Source organism: Blennius ocellaris (assembly GCF_963422515.1).
Source record: "Blennius ocellaris genome assembly, chromosome: 6".
In the NCBI taxonomy this organism is placed as follows: Eukaryota; Metazoa; Chordata; class Actinopteri; order Blenniiformes; family Blenniidae; genus Blennius; species Blennius ocellaris.
Window position 1 is genome coordinate 11,432,889 of NC_137655.1, and position 20,840 is coordinate 11,453,728.

Sequence of the window (20,840 nt, forward strand, 5' to 3'; positions counted from 1 at the left end):
AGATGCTTTACATATTCAACAGTTCATCTTTTGACGCCACTTGTCAACCAAACAAATGAATGAAATGTAAATATAATGCAAGTTAATGATTCTGATTTCAACCACTCAATACACTAATATTTGCATTATGGTGTGTGAACAAGTGGGACCACAATGCACAACAGTGAGACATGGCTTTTTGTCATGGTGGTGAGCAGAAATTAAGAGGAATGATCAGTTGGAGAGGTACAAGAGAGGTACAGATTGGAAAGGTGGAATCTGGAGGTGAAAGAGATGAGGGGGAGCACACAGGCAGATAACAGACAGATCAAAACAATAACCTGCTCCCTCAAACAGGTCAAAATGGTCATCTAAGGTGTTGTTTATATAAGCTTGTTGGTATATGTTAAACTGCTTTATCATGACCTTTTTGATGTGTGTCTCTCGGTTGTTCTAACCCCGGGTTTAGCAACATGTGCCTCTTTAGCCCATCTGTAATGGCTCCCTGAAGCTCTCAGAAAATTAGATTTATAGAAATATTTTAGCTTTTTTTTTTTTTTTGCTTAATTACCCACCAGTTTTTGTCTTGTTTTTTTCCTAAGGACATTTAACTTTTGGCTAAAATGAGAAAAATACCTAAAACCACCATAAGTGGGGAAACATTCTAAAACATCTTTAGAGAAACTGCTGGACGTCTCCGAATCGTTCACAACCCCACCTACATTTTTACTATACTGTCTGTTGTGGGACCGCGCGACAGAGTTGTTCCCGGGTGCGCTTTGCCGTACCGTAACCTCCCGCTCTGTCCCACTCCGCCACATACTGTGCGGTGGAACAGAGGCTAAATAGTCGGTAGCTCTGGATCCCTCTGACTGCCATCTCTCTGGAACAACAACAGTAAAACATGAGGTCTGGAGCTTTAGATCCACCCGTATACATTTTCATACATTCAGAATATAACCCCTCAACATGTGCTGAAAACGCTGCCAACACGTACATTTTTCCTTTTACCTTCAATTTAAGCTTCAGCAAGTACAAGTCTATACACGGTACCTTTATTGTCCACGAAGGTATTTCTGGCCAAATAACAGATGGACTGAACCTTATTTGACTGATGCTCAACTTTTGCACACACTCAGCACTGTAATTTCCGAATTTCATAACACACCCCTCGTCCTCCCAACAATGTTGAAGCACAGGTCTTGTAGAATGTTGCTCATCATAACCTTTACGATTCGACCATTAGTTGGCTATAAGCTGCTTCCTTCTCAGATCAAGAGGAATTGCTCTGGACAAAACCAACAGGCCTGCAATAGGTAGATTTAACAGCTCCAAAACACAACCTGAATGCCTGTGTTTACACTCGCTCAAATCTCATCAATTGAGTTTTTGAGTCCCAGTCAAAAACAATACACACATAATCCAACACCGAACGAATCATAGCTACATAAATGAGCTTCAGAGAATTCTGACTTGCTGCCCACTTGACCCCACTGAGGCGTCTCATAATGTTGATAACTTTCTGGCAATAAGGATTTCATGCAAGAAGATGCTGTATAACAGTCTGTAAATAATGCACAAGTTATTTGACCATGTGATGAGTAGATATTCAGATATGATCCCAAAAGATTTTGAGTTCTTATTCTGTGATGAAGCGGATTTCAGTCATAACATTCACATATCCATTTAGACTTTATTGATATTCAGTTTTACTTTGTGTGGACAGATTTGCTCCATCTTTCTTTTCTGTCATTTGGTGATATTTGATTGTCATCAGCACAATTACATAATCTGCATTTCAAGTTAACTTGCTGGTGTGTTATCTGAATCAAATATATAATTCGGTTTCGAATTTTAGTCAGGATCAGTCCATAAATAACAGGGTTCAGAATAGGTGGAAAAACAATAAACTGAATGGACATGAAGTTCCTCAAATCCTGCGTCATAAATCCTGATCCATACCTCGAGTACATTAGGTCAAAAAGCAGAGCAGTCGTGACATTAAACAGACAAAATAAATGTGGCACACATGTCTTAATAAACTTCCTCCTGCCTTCTTTGGAGCTCAAAGCCGCCTTAACAAGCTGTGTATACGACAGTGCAATGAGGAGAAAGTGACACATATAAAAGGAAATAACAACCAATCCAAATATATCATTTGCTGTTGTTGAACCACACGCAAGTTTAACAATCGACCAGTTCTCACAGTAAAGTTTCTCTATTTTGGAGCCACAGAGTTCAAGTCTTGAAGTTAACAAACTCATTACAGCTTGGTTGCTCATAGGGATGATCAAGCACAGAAAAAGCAACAGAGTGATCTTCCTCACACACATCACAGAGTGATACTCCAGCGGTCGACATATGGCCACATATCTATCATAGGCCATCACCACTAATATGGAGTAATCCACCATCACATTGGAATAAAGAACAAAAACTTGGAAAAAGCATCCCACGTATGATATCACCTGGACATCAGACAGCAGGTCAAAGGCAAATTTGGGGTAAAATCCTGCAGCTCCATAAAGTCCATTAATACACAAAAAACACAAAAATATATACATGGGTTCATGGAGGTTTCGATCCATTATTATGGTCAAAATGAGAGACAAATTCACAAACACAATAAGGAAATAACATAGTAAAGTCACACAGAAAAGCACTGCTTTGTAGTTGACTGTGGTACTGAAGCCAGAAAGTGTGAAATACAGAATGGTACCAGATACGTTATTCATCCTGCTGACTCGTCGTCCAAACACAGAGTCATAAGTCATTCAAGCATGTGTTGGATAGTTTGATATCAGCTCACTGGGAGAAGTGAGGAAAGGTTGACCTTTGCAGACTTAATCTTCTCTGATGCTGTACCATTGGCTGACAGTTCAGATGCTTTACATATTCAACAGTTCATCTTGTGACGCCACTTGTCAACCAAACAAATGAATTAAAAGTAAATATAATGCAAGTTAATGATTCTGATTTCAAACCCTCAATATAAAATATGACCACAATCATGGGGAATAAGTGAGCGAAATTACTCTGTTGGTTTTCGGCGCTCAAGAATAATAGAAAAGAACAACGCTGTCGTTGAATGTTGCACTGAAACCAGGCGGTGAAAAATACAGAATTGTACTAGATCATCCTGCTGAGTCATTGTTCAAACACAGAATCATAAACATCATTCAGGCTAGCGTTCACATAAAAACTCATTTACACACCAAACTTGTTGTTTTTTTTTTGTAAAGATTAGATTAGATATGCCTTCATTCATCTTTTATTTCAGGTTTGTGGCTGTCAATATAAAAACCCTTCCTGTACCTGCTTGTATTTTGTCTAGAATGTTCATCCAATATGTCAAAATTAATAAATAATTGTAGAATCACATAGGAGAGGTAGTGCCTCAAATTTTCTTATAGTAGTCAAAATTGTGTCTTTATACAATTGGATATAAGTTATATTTATGTATATTTGTTTGAATGAATTTGCGCATTGGTTTGTGAAATCAACTAATTGAATATGTTTTCTAAGTTGTGAAACAAAGCAAATAAGCATTCTTATCTCTGAATATATTAAAAAAAAGATTTTTTTTCCCCAATCATTTCTTTTTTGCAATTGTAGATACAGTATGTTCATCCAATATGTCAAAATGAATAAATACATTTAGAATCACATAAGTGAGGTTGTGATGAAAAAAGGACACCAAACATTTAAGTTAAACAGATTTAAATTGTGAAATATGAGGGTACAATCAACAGTAGTCAGAAAAGACTAAATGACCTCTTGCCCTTCCGTAGTGGCTCCCTGAAGCTTTCAGAAAATTATATTTATATAAATATTTTAGCTTACTCCAAAATGACTAGAATTACTCAAATAAAAAAAATACTTAAAAATCATGGAAAAGTGTGCACAACTGCTGAAGTGAGCGCTAAAATAGTTAAAAAGCTTAAAGGTCAAAATGACCTTAAAAAAAATACCTAACAAAACAAAACATAAAGGAACAAAACTCAAAACTGGTCCAAAATTGCAAAACTTAATAAATGCAAATATTTGCATGTATATAAATATATACATGAAACTTTTTTTAACTGTGTCGGCCTCATTTCAAATGGAAAGCTGTTTGAGCTGGTGGAATATGACAGAAATGGCTCTTTTGGTCATAAATGTTGCAGACCGCTGTTCAAACCCGTCAACAATGAAATGAAAGTGACACGTTTCTGTGAGGCCCTTAAATTTCCTGACAAGTTTATTAAGTGGGGCCTCACTGTGGCGTTGTGGTTCACCTCACAGCTTTAATGGCCACGGTTAGACTGCCGTTGTGTGGAGTTTACACCTTATCCAAGTTTTCTCTGGGTTTTCAGGTTCAATAGTCCTCGGGTCCAAATGTGATTGTCTGTCTCTGTGTTTGTTCTGTGATGGACTGGTGACCTGTCCAGGTGTAACTTGTCTTTCATTCATTGTTTGCTGGGATTAGGTCCAGTGTACAGTGATCCTAAATTGGATGAATAGATGGGTTTATTTAGCGCTCACTTAATCCAATAATGGTAAAAACCGCTGTTTTTAACATAAATATCAGATCTGTTCTTCCTTCACAACCTGCTGTCCTCTAATTGAACAAATTAATGTAGTAACCTTTACTGTTTTTTTGTACTTAATTTGATAACAAATTCATGCTTAAACTTTCAACAATGACTCAGTGCCCTTTTTTTTTTTTTTTTTTTTTTTAGCTTTGAGCATGAAAATATATTATTACACATCTAAACTTCTAATGTCTATAGAGAACATGAGGGTTTGTCAACAAGTGTCCAACATCAGTGGACTTCCCCCAGTGCAGGGCATGTTTGTACATAGTGACACCCGGGTGGAGACCGCCGTCCCTGGAGCGTTAACCCGCACGCCAAACGGATGTCCTGGGAATATGGAGGTATAGTGGACTAATGACCCTGAGGCTTAATCATCATGTTTGTTTTGTATTGGGATGGGAGTTGCATCAGCTAAAGTTTCTTTTGTTGTCGGCAACATGGCATTCACTTGTTAGTTAGAAGACAACATTGGCTGTCTCAGAGGAATTAATTGTATGTCCTTTTTGTTGTTACTCAAGTTAATGTGTTTATGACTTTATTCACAATTGTTGCATATGTTGCATTGAAATAATGGCTGATAAGAGAGTGCATTCATACGTGCTCTATTTTCTAAGAACCATTTTATGAAAATTATATATTGTGTTTATGGTCAAGCCATGTCTCATGCCATTCATTATGCTGGAATTTTTTTTTATTTTAAAAAGTCATTTTTAATAGAATTGGTTTTTAAATGTTATTTATTCTTATGAGGTCATTTATTGCATATAAATAGTTATGCGATCAAATGTTGACTCGTAAAACATGGTTCTCTGTCAATGATACTTCTAAACTGATAGTAGAAGAGTTCAGTACATTAGGCCTCTTTATGCAGGTCTCTATGTGTTTCTCATCAACACAATATTTTCTGACAATGTTTTCTATTTTTGCTCAAAGATGGAATGTCAAGGTTTTAGGATGTTATATACCTGTATCATTCCCTAAACAGTCTTTTTGGCACAAATCACGAGTCAGGACAAATGTAACTTTGCTGCTCAGTCAAATGACAAGATGTGATTTTAATTTATATATCGGCCATACATGTGTTTCCGACTGAGAATATAAGAAATCTATGTAAAGTTTTTGTATTTCTATGTTATGAATCAAATACTTTTTTCTGTTTTTAGTTATAAGGATAATAATCATATTTCAGACATCAAAATGTTTTTCTAAATATACAGATTGTGTATATTTAGATCACTAAAGGTATATGCCATGTCTTCCCTTTCTTGATTATTTAAATTGTAGATTCTCACTTAAAGTATCAACACTTTGAATGAACACATATAGAATTATGTAGTAAGCAAAAACAAAATAACGAAGTAGCTCAAAATACATTTTATGTTTTCGATTATTCAAAATACCCACCCTTTGCTTTGATTATTGCTTTGCACACTCTCGGCCATCTCTCAGTGAGCTTCAGGTCTTCACCTGAAATGGTTTTTCAACAGTTTTCAATGTTATTATTGTCCTGGCCTATTGTCCCGTGGAAAAATATATGAATGTCCAACTAAACGCAAACTGGCTGGGATCTCCAGAGGTTATTAGCGACGACACTTGGGGAAACATGCAGTTTTAGGAATTTTCCAGACTGTGATTGGTTCTTGCCATAGTATGAATTCTAACAGTTGTCAAATAGGACTGTCAGTTGTGAATCAACCTGACTTCTGCACAACTCAATTGATGATCCAAACCAGAACACAAGAAATTTCACAAATGAAGCCTGACAAGGCTCAGCTGATCCTAAACCGAATCTACAATGTAAATAGGCAAGAAAATAAAGAAAAAAAAACAGTGAATAAGATGGTGTGTCCAAACGTTTGAGTGGTAGTGTGCATACATACATACATACATACATACATACATACATACATACATACATACATAGATACAGTGTGCAAATTATACCGCATAGAAGTCATATGAACATCAATTGAAAAACATAAATGAATACAAACAAAAGTGCAATAAACAAAAGTTTATTAAGACATGTATGCCACATTTATTTTGTCAGTTTAGTGTCACGACTGCTCTGCTTTTCGACGTAATGTACTCGAGGTATGGATCAGGATCTATGACGCAGGATTTGAGGAACTTCATGTCCATTCAGTTGATTGTTTTTCCACCTATTCTGAACCCTGTTATTTATGGACTGATCCTGACTAAAATTCGAAACCGAATTATATATTTGATTCAGATAACACACCAGCAAGTTAACTTGAAATGCAGGTTATGTAATTGTGCAGATAATAATCCAAAATCACCCAACAACAGAAAGAAAAGATGGAGCAAATCCGTCCACACAAAGTAAAACTGAATATCAATAAAGTCTAAATGAATATGTGAATGTTATGAATCTGCTTCATCACATGGAAAATAAGGACTAACTTGATGTAGATTAGCACAACGTGCTGCAAAAATGTGAAGTGGAAAGAAAGTGACTCATGGTTTTTCAATTCTTTTGCACATGAAAAAAAACTGAAAGGTGTAGCAGACGAAAGTATTAATCCCACCTAGGAATACTTTGTAGAGCCACCTATATATGCAATCGTAACTGCAATTCTTTTGGTGTATGTATATAAAGTCTGCATGGACCTGACCATCAAGTTTTATGGTTTAATAGGACATGAGTCCAAAAGGATCCATCTATCCACCTTCTAAATCAATGACCGGCTGACAATAGGTCAAAGGAAGGGTACAGTAATGCAGGGCAGGCTAAGAAAGAGAGAAACCCAAAACTCATCCTCATCCTCATCCTCAAAAAGAACATTTAAACTCCACACTGAAAGGTCCCCAAGTCCGAAATTCAGCTGAGAATCAGTATCTTTCAGTGTGAATCAAATCCTCGGCCGTTTAAAGAAGTAAATACATTCTCTGAACGTTCTGAACGAACAAAAAGAAACTACTGGTGATACGGAATAAAAAGACACTAATGGTAAATGTGATGATCGAGATTCCGAGACAAAATTTCTTGGGGTTGCGAATAATCATAAACTATTTTGGAAAGTCAAATGGAAAATATCAAAATCACTGGCAACCCTGTAGAAATCCAGAGATGTATCAAAATAAAAGGTTTTATTATTCACTTATTTTTGCCTTACATGTGAGCATTCCACAGTCACAAACCATAGGAATCATGATTACAGGGGTGTTTCTAATTTTATTAAAAAGCTATCAGGGACGTTTAAATGAGGTGTGTTTCCATGTTATTATTGTTGTTGTTGTTGTTATTATTATCAGTGGTAGTGGTAGTAGTAGTGTGCTTGCGGTTTGTTTTTGATATTCTTTCTGTATTCTTCTTGTCATGAGAAGATCGGTTGGGAATAGATATGATGTTTCTGCTTCTGCATAAGCCTGTTCAGTCACTTTGTCGTACACAAACTAATGATTTTATTTGCACTATATCTCTTTGTATTTGTTTTGTGGGATGTATGATGATTAAATTGACCAAAATGTCTGTTAGAAGAGTTAAACTGACGATGACGCCTGAGAGGTTTTGGGTTTGTTTTCCCCTCTCCAGCTCAGAAAATCAATGCTATTGATGAAACCTGTGATGTGTTGGTGATCCTACCATTTTCCTCCCTGTTGCCTTTGCATATATTAGAAAACATAAGCAATCATTAATTCATGTCCCACCCATCTCTTAGGATCACCTCACCTCTACATCTGTATAAAAGTCACAGAAGTTTTTCTCCGATTCTGTAGGGAGGTCATCTCTTCTATGATTTAAACATTTTGCATCCGCCTGAAATATCTGTACGCTTGAATCAATTCAATGGATTCAATAAATGGTATGCTCGAGGTTCCTTGAATGCTTTTATGTGAGTATGTGCAGACAGATAAGTCAAACTTTTTGCTGAAAGAAATTTAAAATGCGATAAAAGAAAAAAGAAAAGTAAAACGGTATTTATTTATTTATTTATTTATTTGTGTATGCAGTAGAGCTTGTGTTTGGATGTAAAACCTTGTCACTCTTAAACAATCACGAGCCCCAGGCAATATCATTCCTTAAAGCTTCCGTTACACTCTAACTTGCATTACAACCAATAAAATGTCAAACTCTAGTGAAATCCCATCTTTTGTGCTGGCTGCTTACGGTAACATTGGAGAGTTAAAATATTTATATTTTAGCGTAATCCTGCCCTGGTACCTCTCCATCTGTGTGGCCAATACACTTGTAATCGCTGTCATATATGTTGACAAGGGGCTGCACGAGCCCATGTATATACTACTGTGTAATTTGTGCGTGAATGAGATAGGTGGCAGCACAACGCTGTATCCTCTCCTGCTCTCCCAGATGCTTTCAGAGAGCCATGAAGTGTCCCTGCCATGGTGTTTTGTGCAGATGTGTTGCCTCTACACCAGTGTCTCGATAGAGTTTTGCAGTTTAGCAGCCATGGCGTATGACAGGTATATGTCTATTTGTTACCCTCTGCACTATCACACCGTCATGAGCACAGGGAGGGTGTTCATGATCATCCTGTCTGTGTGGGTGTACTCGGTTCTGAACATCATCCTCTTGTTTTCGTTCATAGTCAGTTTGAGATTTTGTGGGAATGTCATTGACAAAGTGTTTTGTGACCATCAGTTAATGATTCAACTTGCGTGTTCAGTCTCAGTGCTCAACTACATATGTGACATCCTTTTCATCGTTTTGACTCTCTGGATCCCGTTCGCCTTCATTTTGGCCTCATACTTGAAGATATTAGCTGTTTGTTTGAACACCTCGAAAGAAAACAAGCAGAAGGCCATCACCACCTGCCTACCTCAGATCGTCTCCGTGTCCAACTTGTTTGTTGGCTGCATTTTCCACTTCGTTGACTCCAGGGTTGAAGCAGCTAAGCTGCCAGATAAAGTGCGGGTCCTTTTTTCCGTGTATCTAATCGTTTGTCAACCGATGATCACTCCCTTCATGTATGGGTTCAATCTACCAAAGATAAAGGCGTCATTTCAACAATATGTTTTTCACAAGTAATAAATATGATATTTCTGTAGCAAGAATCTCTTACAGGCTGTCTCCATTGAATACATTCTATTTGAATATGCTGTTTTGAAGTGGTCCCCCTCACCCAAGGCCAAAACCTAACAAATGAAAACTATTTGAAAAAGCAGTGATTTTCTCTCCTAAAAGTTTGGCTGCCACAAAGGCCGCTCTGCACATATGGGATCCTTCCCAAAACTACAAGAAATGTATCAAATGTGATGAATCTAAAGATTTCAGGGGGCTAAAATGCTTAAAGTGGAACTTTCAAGAGCCAGTAATGTTACCACAATTCAAAGAATTATAAGTATGCGTGGCATCTAATAATGCAATGACTACCAATGATGTAATCATTTTGGCCATTCTGAATGTAATTAAACCAATAATGCTGTAACTTGCCACTAAAAATGTAATAAAATAGTTTAAAAAAAACATGTTTACAACAATAATTGAGAGATTATGTATCCTCAATAAATGAATGTGACAACTATGCCATCCACTATAGTTGTTTCGATAAGCAAACTGCACAATACCCACAAGAAAACGTTTTATTTCCAAGCAATGTATTCTCTTTATGTATTAATACAATGATGCCTGAAGGCATTACATGTTAAAATATATTTTGCAGTGCTATCTGAATAATGTATTGACTTATTGGATTATTAGAAAAATGTTATTCTAATAATGGCACAAATACTCAATTACACTATTGGCATGGTATTACTTTGTTTGCTTTATTGGATTGAAAAAGACTAAAAATTTAACCTTTTTTTGTCGGTGTTGTGTTCATGGAGCTCGTTACATAGTTGGCTGTCACACATGGAATAAACATTGGCGGGCTTATTTTGCATCTTTTACATAAACTGTGATTTTGGTTGCATAGAGCCCAGTTCAGAGTCACTGTTTGGATTTTGTAAAAAAGAAAAAAAAATTCTTAAATAAAAAAAGATCTGTTGTGCAACTCCTTAAGAAATTTACTTTATTTAATGACAGAGCAGAGTTAAAAAGAAAAAAAAAAAAGGGCAACCGACTTCACGTAGTTACTCGCTGTGGCCACGAGATGGTGGCAACGCATCACCAACTAGATCTAATTTGTAAGTCCTGCTCATCTTTGAAAGGGAATTTAACTGCCTTTTGAATGATTTATTTACGTATACAATATCCCCCCCCTGTGAAACAGCTGATGCAGGAGGCGAAACACTGCAGTGAGCAACCAGGCTTGCCTGCGCTGCTGTGGCAGTTCCAAGATACACGACAGGCTCATTAAAGAAGATCAAAGTACACATTTACTGTACACTCTGTACCAGATTAGCATTTTCAATTACCATGAAAGCAAATATTACCAGCAATGTTCCCATGACTTGAGAATTTTAATGATGTGATGTGACCCCATTAAAACATGTGCTGGTGATCCTCAACACTTTTAATCCCAGCCTCAGCAAAGTTACAGAGACTGAATCGGATGAGACTTGAGATTTTTTTTTTTTTTAGGGGATGTTACAGATATGGAGGGAAATACATCTGAGAAAAGGCCTTTCCTGACCCCCAGATTCTTGTTGCAGGTGTGCCCTCTCTAAAATCAAACTTCTAGAGTGTTTTTGTGTGTGCAATCATCTACTGGCTTTTATTTTACCATAAATAGAAACACACACAGACACACGCGTTTACAAAACAAGTTCAGTTTGAGATCCACCGAGATTCCAATTGTTTTGTCAACAATGTGTCACTGGAAGGTCACAAACCCAGTTACGCTCACATCTGACCACAAATCACAGGGCTCCACACGTTACAAACTTTATCGTTTTTATTCAAACTGTACACATGACTGGTTTATCTCATTTTTTTAAAAATGTAAAAAAAAGACAAGTACCCCCATAAATACAACATGCCTTTAAAAATCAGATTCTGTGTCTACTTGGTAAGTTTTGCATATGATTTGATGAAGAAAAGAAAATACACAAACACACGTATTCCTTCTGAAAAACAGTACAACACAAACAAGTCAGTCTGGTTTCATTTAAGCTGGCGCATCTCAGCTGTCTCAAACAGTTAATACAATTTCTTTTTTCATTGTTCGGTGTTAAAAAACAAAGCAACAAAAAATAAAAACATGGAGGAGAGCATCGTGAAACGCTGAACTATTCTGAACTCAACCCCACAAAACAAATTGGAACCAGAGTTTGAGGTATGTGGTACATTCACATCAGAAAAATTGGCATTATATACAATCTGGTTTAAAGTATACTATAAAAATTGGTACAAAATATGCAATTTCTTTTAGTGTTAATATATCTAGACTCGGGACACAGCTTTAAAAATTAAAATAACATGAATGCCAAGTCTGTGAAGTCATAATGGTGTGAGTTGTCTATAGTTGCAGCAGAATGTTTCCACTCAGTATTCATGTGTGATGTATGCAGAGAAAATGTGCGAAACGGCAAAAACCCATACAAACAAAAAAACAAGGCTGTGGCAAACACATGCTGCCTTGCAGCTGACTCGGTCTGGATGCAAACATGTTTTCCTGCTTGTCGACAAGGTCTCTGGCTGATCTCATTATTTAGTCTGAGAGGTGAATACCGTTTCAATAACTGCAGTACACCAGGCAGCAGTGGCTTTACCACAATCACTCGTTTATTTGATCCACTATCGGTGTGAGCGCTGACGCTCCTCGCCTTCGGATTTGAGATGTTGTCTTTTAGTGTTTGATCATTTAAAGTTGAAGCACCACCTCACTGCAGCAGATACATTTTCTTAACCTCGAAACTGAATCAGTTTACAAAGAAGAGCTATAACATGTTTCAATTATTGCTTTTGCGCAATGCGTGAACTAGCCGAGGTTAATATCAACATTAGCCTCCATCTATGTACATTTTGTTTTTCTGACCTGTATGACGGAGGTGATTTTGTCCCACATACAATACTCCCATCTCCTCTGAATACTGCAGTATGTATGGACTGAACTCCACACACACACACACACACACACACACACATATCCCCACATGGCAGTGACCTCTGACCTCCTCCCGGGAACGTTCCCAACCTAGAACATCAAACGTATGTCCTGTTTCCACTTGCAGAGAGGAGACGCATCGTTTCTCTGTGCTTTTAAAGGTGTGGGTAAGGCAGTATGGACAGTAACAAATAAAAACTAAAATCGCGACATAAACTCTTAAAAGTGTTCGGTCTGCATGTGGAAACCGTTTCAACACTTCAAGTGAAACTGCAAGGCGAGTGAGGCATGTCGGGTTACATGGAACAGCAAACAGGCGTGAATGTGTATGGTCATCTGTAACAGGGATAAAATCACAAGAAAAAAATAAAATAAAATCTAGAGCAACCTTTCGCACACCCACAGATTAAATCAGGATCGTGGAAACGGTGTGTTGGCTGTCTTAGAAGCTTAAAAAGTCTTTTTGAAGGGGAATCCAACAGTTGGAGAGACCACACACAGAGACAAACAATGAGCTGCAGTGTCTCAATTACAGAGTGGAGCTTGTGTGTGGTCCCTTTAAATGTTAGATCCAGGTCAATCTGAGTGTGTGGATCAGTCATTTTTAACACTATATATAATAGCTGTGCAAACCAATAAGTAACTTCATTCACCTTCGGAGTGAACATTCAATACAGGCGCAAATATGCATCGGTCTGAAACATTTCAAACAAAACATTTGTTTAAATGCAATAATGGTTTTGATGTCTGGGCAGCCACTTGGCACATATTGTTGGATTCGAAGAGTTTTTTTCTCTTATTGTAACAAATGAGATTGTACTCTGCAAAATCTAATGTGTATTAAAGCTTTTCGGACTTTTGCTAAAAGGCAGAGTAACTGAAAACGTCCATGTGTAATCCATGCATCTCCAATGGATGAATTCACAGTCAAAGGGCCTGGCTGGTCGACCCTTTCGCTGGTATTGAACACGCTGGGCCATAATACGTTGGCACAAGTCTTTTGCGGCACATCAGTCTTTTCCGTTTCCACTGACAAGCTCTCAAAAGAGCAGAGAGAAGTACATTCAGATTGTAATATAAAGGTATAGTTGATAATATGCTTGTAGTGTGGTATTAAAAGCCAGTTCACCAGTCTGGTCATACAGTTCAGGTACCAGCATGGCCATTTAAACCAGTTTATAATCCAGAGATTGGAAATCCAGAATTGTGTGCCTTCTGAAGATGACAAGATAAAAACAAAACTGAAATATACTCAAAGAACGCAACTCATCCAACATCGATGGAATATAGAGAAAAGTTTGGTTGTGCCCAGATGCATTTCACAACCTGGTGACATAAAAATCCAATTACAATACATCCAAAGCATTTTTTGTTTGTTTAAAAAAAAAAAGATAGAAAAAAAAAGCCATTAGACCAAATTTTCAGATCGATGTATCCAAAATGTGGCTGTGTGGTTGATTTTGTTTAATCCTCAAAACGTATCTACACCGTCGTCTCTCCATGGGTACCGTTGCTGAGACGCTTGTAGAACCTCCGCCATGATTGAAGGGTTTTCCCAGACCAGACCCAGAAACCCGAGGTGATCCCGACAATCATGGTCATCAGGTACTTGATCATGAACACAGTGAAGTCCGGCGTCATGGGGGCGAAGTTGTGGACCGGACAGGGGACGGCGAAACGCTTGCAGGTCTGCATGTGCCAGGTGCGCTCCCAGTGCTCCCGGAAGGCTTGCTCGTAGAAATAACAGGCGATCACGATGGTGGCCGGAACCGTGTAGAGCACGCTGAACACGCCGATCCGCACCATTAGCTTCTCCAGCTTCTCCGTCTTGGTACCGTCGTGCTTCATGATGGTGCGGATCCGGAACAGGGACACGAAGCCGGCCAGTAGGAAGGAGGTGCCGATGAAGAGGTAGACAAACAGCGGAGCGAGGACGAAGCCCCGGAGGGCGTCCACGTTGAAGATCCCGACGAAACACACCCCGGTGAGCACGTCGCCGTCCACCTGGCCCATGGCCAGGATGGTGATGGTTTTGATGGCGGGTACGGCCCACGCAGCCAGGTGGAAGTACTGGGAGTTGGCTTCGATTGCTTCGTGACCCCATTTCATACCGGCAGAGAGGAACCAAGTCAGGGACAGAATCACCCACCAGATGGAGCTGGCCATTCCAAAAAAGTACAAGACCATGAAGAGGATGGTGCAGCCCTCCTTCTTCGTCCCCTGAGCCACCGTTCTGTAGCCGTCCGGGGTAAATCTATCCACACAAACCACTTTGTCCTCCAGGAAGAAACCAGCGGCGTAAGCCACCGCCACCATAAAATAACACCCTGATAAAAAGATGATGGGTCGCTCGGGGTATCTGAACCGCCTCATGTCCACCAGATAGGTGAGAACCGTGAACAGGGTGCTCACACAGCACAGGATGGACCAGATGCCAACCCACAGCCGGCCGAATTTCACCTCATCCTCCCGAAAATACATGATCCCAGTCGGTCGGGTGGGCTCACAGGGGGCCCCGCAGTCTTTGACCCCCATAAATTTGTAGCCCAGGTAGGAAGGCACTTCCAACTGCAGAGGGCACGAGAACTGGTGGTACGTGTTGTGCTGGGGCGGGCGTTGGTTCGGCCGGCCCATGTTCGGTGGAAGGGTCACGGGGTCGGGCGCATAGGGGGACGACGAAGAGGACGGGCTGCCCGGTTCGGATGTGTTCTGGCCCACGCAGATCTCCCCGGCGCCGTGGACGGGGAAAGCCTCGCAGCGGAGGCGCTCCGGCCATTGGAAGCCAAATTTATTCATCAAGGCTTCACATCCCTGCCGTGCCCGCTCACACAGCGACCGACACGGGGGGATGGCCTGCTCCAGCACCGTGCATACCGGCGCGTACATCGAGCAGAGGAAGAACTTGAGGTCCGCGGAACACTGGACCTTCACCAGCGGGTAGAACTGGTGCACCTCCAGCCCGGCGTCCTCCTGGTTCGTGTGGCCCAGGAGGTTCGGCATGATGGTCTGGTTGTAGGCGATGTCGGTGCACAGCGGTATGGAGATGGGCTGACAAAAACCGTGTTCCGGAATGGATATTCCACTCTCGCTGTTGTAATGCTGAGCAGAAGCGGGCGAGAGAGAAAGCCCGAGCCCGCACAGCAGCCACATGATCCGCAGCAGCACGGAGCCAGTGGTAAACCTGGCCGCCGCCATAGTTGAGGAGGAGGGGGAGGGAAGAAAAACTTTGATCCAAGTAGGGCGACTTAAAAACGGCGAAAAACACCACAAAACTAGCAAAAATGTCCCGGTACTTCACTGGCGGCACAAACACGACGAGTTGGAGTAACCGGGGGCGACTTTTCTCTCGTGTTTCATGAAGATAAATCCAAGTGAAATGTTCGTCGTGTCATGACTTCTTAATGGTCTTTGTAAGTGACTCCAAGCAGTCCACTCTCACTCCCAGTCCGCTGAAAATCCACCGAATAGTCCGGGTTTTCTTCGCGTATTGCAAATCGGAATTACGCCAGCGTCTCGCACACTGGGACGCAGTTATTGTGGCACGAATCGACGGGAACTAAAAACCGACAAAGGGTTGGATTTCCATGTTTTTTTCGCCTTAGCTTCACGCGCAGCGTCGGTTCACATGCTGGGCGGTTGGTAGTCCAGAGGCTCGCTCGCTCTCTCTCCCTCTCTCTCTCTCTCTCTCTCTCCTCACTCCGTGCGGATTCCACCGGTTTCCAGGCGCCCGTTCCATTCACAAGACCCCCACCGACAGGCAGCAGGGCGCCTTGAAACGGCGCTGCGTCTCAGCCAATCCCAGTCTTTGTTTTCCTACAGGACTCGTTCTTGATTGGCTTCTGCTCCCCCACCGCCGGAAAATATGTTACAGTAATTACATTACACCGGAGATTTTAACAAAATAATGAGCTTTTTTTGTGGGAAGCTTTTTTTGTTGTTGTTCAAAACAACTTTCCCGTAGTTGCGCTTTTTTTTTCATACATTTAAATTGGTTGGATACATACATTGTTCTGGTCCACTTTTTGCGCATTCATAGACAATCAAACCTCCTTAGATTACTCCTAATGCTGGATTCAGCCTCTGTCCTGATAACTACTGTAATATTAAATCAATGGATTATAAAGAATTAGGGTTATTTCGTGAAAATAAATACAGTAAAGCCACTAATGTGACTATGATTTGTACCAACATGACTAAGTGAACTGATTAGCTTTATCTGTACATAACACACCCTCAAAAAATGGAAAAGTCCGTATCTGACTCCACTGCTCAATTAAAAGAAGCAGCTTATCATGGAAATACTTTGGTGTGGAGATAGCTCAGTTATTTCAAAGCTTCTACAGTTAATTGAATGAATATATACCGCACACACATTTGCCAACAACACTAAAGTTAGAATATTGAGATCCTCTTGAGAAATCATTCTAACCTTCTATAGCCTCATTTTAATGCAGGCCAGTAAACACCAATGTATCAAAGTCAAGTTACCAAGTTTTGGACAGTCATTACAAATGGTTGCCATCTGACTTGTGATACAAGTTTTTACAATTTAATAAGGTCAGACTCAAGCACTCTTCTGTTCATGATGTACATTCAAGAAACACTTCAGACTTGTCAGGTAGCATTTGTTCTTAGTTTCACCTATCGTATTACAAGATGACTTGTGGGCACTTGCTTAAAATATGAAGTTGTTTCAGCAGCTGAAGCAGTGATCATGCCACAGGTAAAAGGAAATAAACCACTAGGCAAAGTTTCCTGAATATGTTAAAATGTCTTTTGTTTTTAGAGCACGCGATCATCAAGTAATTTTATTGAGTGACATCCCCAGCAATTGTCATCCTAAGCAATTGTACTCTATGTACAACCTTCTGTGTTTATGTAATATACATTTATCTTCACCTATCTGAGTGTGCTGCTGTGAAATTCTTTTTATTCAGTCTCTACACATAGCCACTACTATGTGCAGAACCAACACAGTGTGTAAACCATGTAAACCATGAAAAGCACTTTATTGAAACCTAAATGGATTCCAGCATTTTAACCACTCAACCACAGTAAGTACCTGTTGCTGCCGGCTGTTAGAGTGCTTCATTGCAAACAATCAGATGCAGCTTCCTCCCAACCGATCTCAGGGATAAAAAGCAGTGCTAGCCAAGGCAGCAGTAATTTGGATTGGCAGGGTGATCGATCTACTCAGAAAAAGGCCAAGAGTGGGAGGTGTAGGCGGTTCCTTGTGGGCCTCGCTGCATTTAGTGTGTTTCTACCCTGAGTGGGATAAAAGAGGGGTGGGGGTAGGCTGCAGTGGGGGAAGGGACAGGAAGAAGAGAGAAGGTCAAAGAGGGCACGGGGAGAAGGAAAAGGAGACAGAGCAGGGGGAGAAATTGAACCTAAAGGAAAAGCCATGGGAGTTCTTTGCTGAAAAACACCCAAACTTGGTCTGGACAGATTTCTGAGAGACCGCACAAATATATGCATGCATGAAATGTTGTAAAGTACTATTCCCCATTGTTAAAGATCTTTGTACCGCTTCTTAAATGGCTGACTGAAGAACTACAAAAAGACCTGAAAAAGTGGGTCAATATAGTTTCCCAAGACTACTTTGTCTCAACAATGTAGTCTATCATTTCATTTTCCCATTGGCTCTATTCTTGGGGCACTGAAGACAATTATGATTTCCCCACAATAATTAAAACTTTAACCTATTTTATTTCTGCTGTAGTATTGTCAAAGTGAGGGGGGGGGGGGGGGGGGGTGGGGGCAGCATTACAACTGCTTACATTTCTTCTCCTGGGACAGTTTTTTCTGGTATTATCTACGTCTCTGGCAATCTTGTTGGAGTTTCTTTGGTTCAGACTACACATGAAGAGGCAATATTCAGTTACTGGATTCTGCATAGTTTCAACAAACCTCCAGGAGAGTTAAGCCTTGCGCCACATTCAAAACCAGGTCAAAAATGTAATGTACTCTCAAAACTGAAATGGATACGAGGAAGCCATACCAGCTTATTCAATGTAATGTATGAGAGGTTTTCTGCCTTTATCACAAATGTTAGCTGCTCTCTGATCATGGTGCATGAGGGCGCACCCACCAAACTACTTGAACAACAATATCTGAAACTATATGTGGCTGGACATAAAAATCTGAAAAATATAGTCTATAGTTGATGTCTTCATCCTTCACATTTTTTTTTTGTCGGCCATTTAGTTCAGAGTCTTGAGAGTTGAGAGTTCTTTCTTTTCATATTTTCCTATTGTTTTGTGGAAACAAATTAAAACTAGATGACTTAATATAAATTTATTGTTAATGAATAACAGCGACAACAGTGTGAAATAACCAGACTTCCAAGTGGTTTTAGACACACTATCTCATCTGAGACACAGTTTGGGCCACACGATGTACAACAAAGCAACAGCAATAAACAAAAATAAATAGCACTGTTACTGAGGATCCAAGTCATTTACATTTTTAGCATGAATATGGTGGTTGGGTTGGTTTATTTTCCTGTTTCGATTTAGCCGCTCAGAGACGTTAGGGAGCTGTGTAATAATTAAAAGACTTCAGCCATCAAAGCGTATTGATCGGGGATGTTGTGAGTCGGCTGGCATTTCTCAGGGGAGTGTTTGTTAAACACCATCTGATCGGGCCACAGTCTTACACAAGAATGAATGACAGGATTGAAGCACATGTCGATACATGAATATACAGTACGATATGCCTCATTTGGTGACCTTGGAGCGGCATGGTTTTGATGAATACTCTCCAAGAAACAATGAAAAATGATTCAAGGATTAGTCCAATGTAGAGTACATCCCTTCTTTCCATATATGTAAAAAGACTGATATATTGGCCTCGTTGAAGTAGCTTGCATGCAATGCTACTGGAGGCCTGTGGTTTCTTTTCAAATCAACTGAAAGTGTTGTATCATGATAGTGTGGAGATACATAGAAATGTAAACCAATGTCATGTTCCCATCTAAAATTGCACAATGTTTTTTTTTACATTAAACTAATGTATAGTTATTTTATAACACTAAATATATTTACTTTGGGACAGAATAGACGCAGCTATCATTATAATTAGAACTTTAATATAATATATCAGGATCAGTAAGATTCCAGCCATTGGTCCATTAAAGAGTTGCAAGTTTGACTGGAAGGGCCTTTCTGTGCATGTTGTCCCTGTGTGTGTGTGTTTTTTGTACAGCCCGAAAAACTGTTCATGTATTAAGTGAATCAACATTTCAATTAAAAACTATGTTTGCCTAAATTCCTGTTCACTACAAACACCATATTTAACAAAACAAATCCATGCTCAAGTACATTCTTGTTTATTTTTCTGAAAGTTTACTGGAAAAAAAAGTTTTTCAAATGACTTGATTCTGTAGTAAGGGCGATACATTTAAGTTTGACACCAAAGCTTTTGAATCAGTCTGGTCACAGCTGTACTTCCAACAGATTTCCCTCCACGAGTTAGCAGGCATTACTGTGTAATAAAATAATCCAAGCGCAAATTCAACAGCACTTTTGGTAATGTGCCATTTGAAAAGCCCCCTGTCCTCCTCCCGCTGTCTGTGGTGTAGAACAGGGCAGTTAGCAGCCGCATCAGGTCAAACCAGACACACTTCATCATCTTTAACTGGAGCTGTTTGTTTGTGCGTGTGCGTATGTTTGTGGATAGTGTCTGCAGTGGTCAAGCAGATGTGGGCAGACCAGCAGGTCTCCAGACAGACAGCCACTGTTTGGACTGCACTCAGCTGCAGCTGGACATTTGCTGAGGAGGGGGAAAAAAAAAAAGAGGTTAGACAAACAACAACCAAATTTACAGTAGAGTAACGTGAGATATACACAACGGAATAGATTTTGATGGTTTGGACTGTGCTTGCTCGACTGTGACCACCGTGCAAAGTATTTGAGCTGCCATGTGAAACCCAACACTGAACAACTATTTAGATGTTCAGCTGGGGGGGAAAACACAGCTTAGTTGTGTTTGAGGAGGTTTTCAAATTTGAGGACAGCTTACCGGACATGTTGGTTTACCATTCTGGTCGAGAAAACATGTTAAGTGTTGCTCCATAGCTTATTCAATAGTTATATTTTGATTGCACAAGCTTTCTGGCTCATAAAATAACTGCCATGTTTTTTCAACTGTACTCAGAATCATTGATTTCTTTTTAAATTTAGATAGCTGTAATCTATTGAAACATGTTTTTAAGGAAGATAAAAAGTACATCGGCTCATTAGTGTTGTACGGTCGATGGTTTATCCTGATGAATATGTCTGCTTTGTTCCAATTCAAGCTATGGTTTTCATCA

At 39.8% G+C, this 20,840-nt stretch overlaps 3 protein-coding genes across 3 annotated transcripts; 1 reads left to right on the top strand and 2 right to left on the bottom strand.

Moving 5' to 3' along the window:
* Positions 1–213: 213 nt before the first annotated feature.
* On the bottom strand, positions 214–2,714 carry LOC308131437 (olfactory receptor 1D2-like; the record flags this gene model as incomplete). The annotated part of the gene is made up of 2 exons (XM_080498165.1): positions 214–258; positions 1,788–2,714. The coding sequence occupies 2 exons, from the start codon at positions 2,712–2,714 to the stop codon at positions 214–216; spliced, it is 972 nt and encodes a 323-aa protein (XP_080354291.1).
* A 5,929-nt stretch (positions 2,715–8,643) lies between these two features.
* LOC308131438 (olfactory receptor 10C1-like) lies at positions 8,644–9,567 on the top strand (the record flags this gene model as incomplete). Its single annotated transcript, XM_080498166.1, has 1 exon — positions 8,644–9,567. One exon carries the CDS (start codon positions 8,644–8,646, stop codon positions 9,565–9,567), a length of 924 nt encoding a protein of 307 aa, XP_080354292.1.
* A 1,628-nt stretch (positions 9,568–11,195) lies between these two features.
* On the bottom strand, positions 11,196–16,184 carry LOC308131221 (frizzled-7-A-like). Its single transcript, XM_080497866.1, has one exon. The coding sequence runs from the start codon at positions 15,722–15,724 to the stop codon at positions 14,012–14,014; it is 1,713 nt and encodes a 570-aa protein (XP_080353992.1). The 5' UTR covers positions 15,725–16,184; the 3' UTR covers positions 11,196–14,011.
* Positions 16,185–20,840: the final 4,656 nt, after the last annotated feature.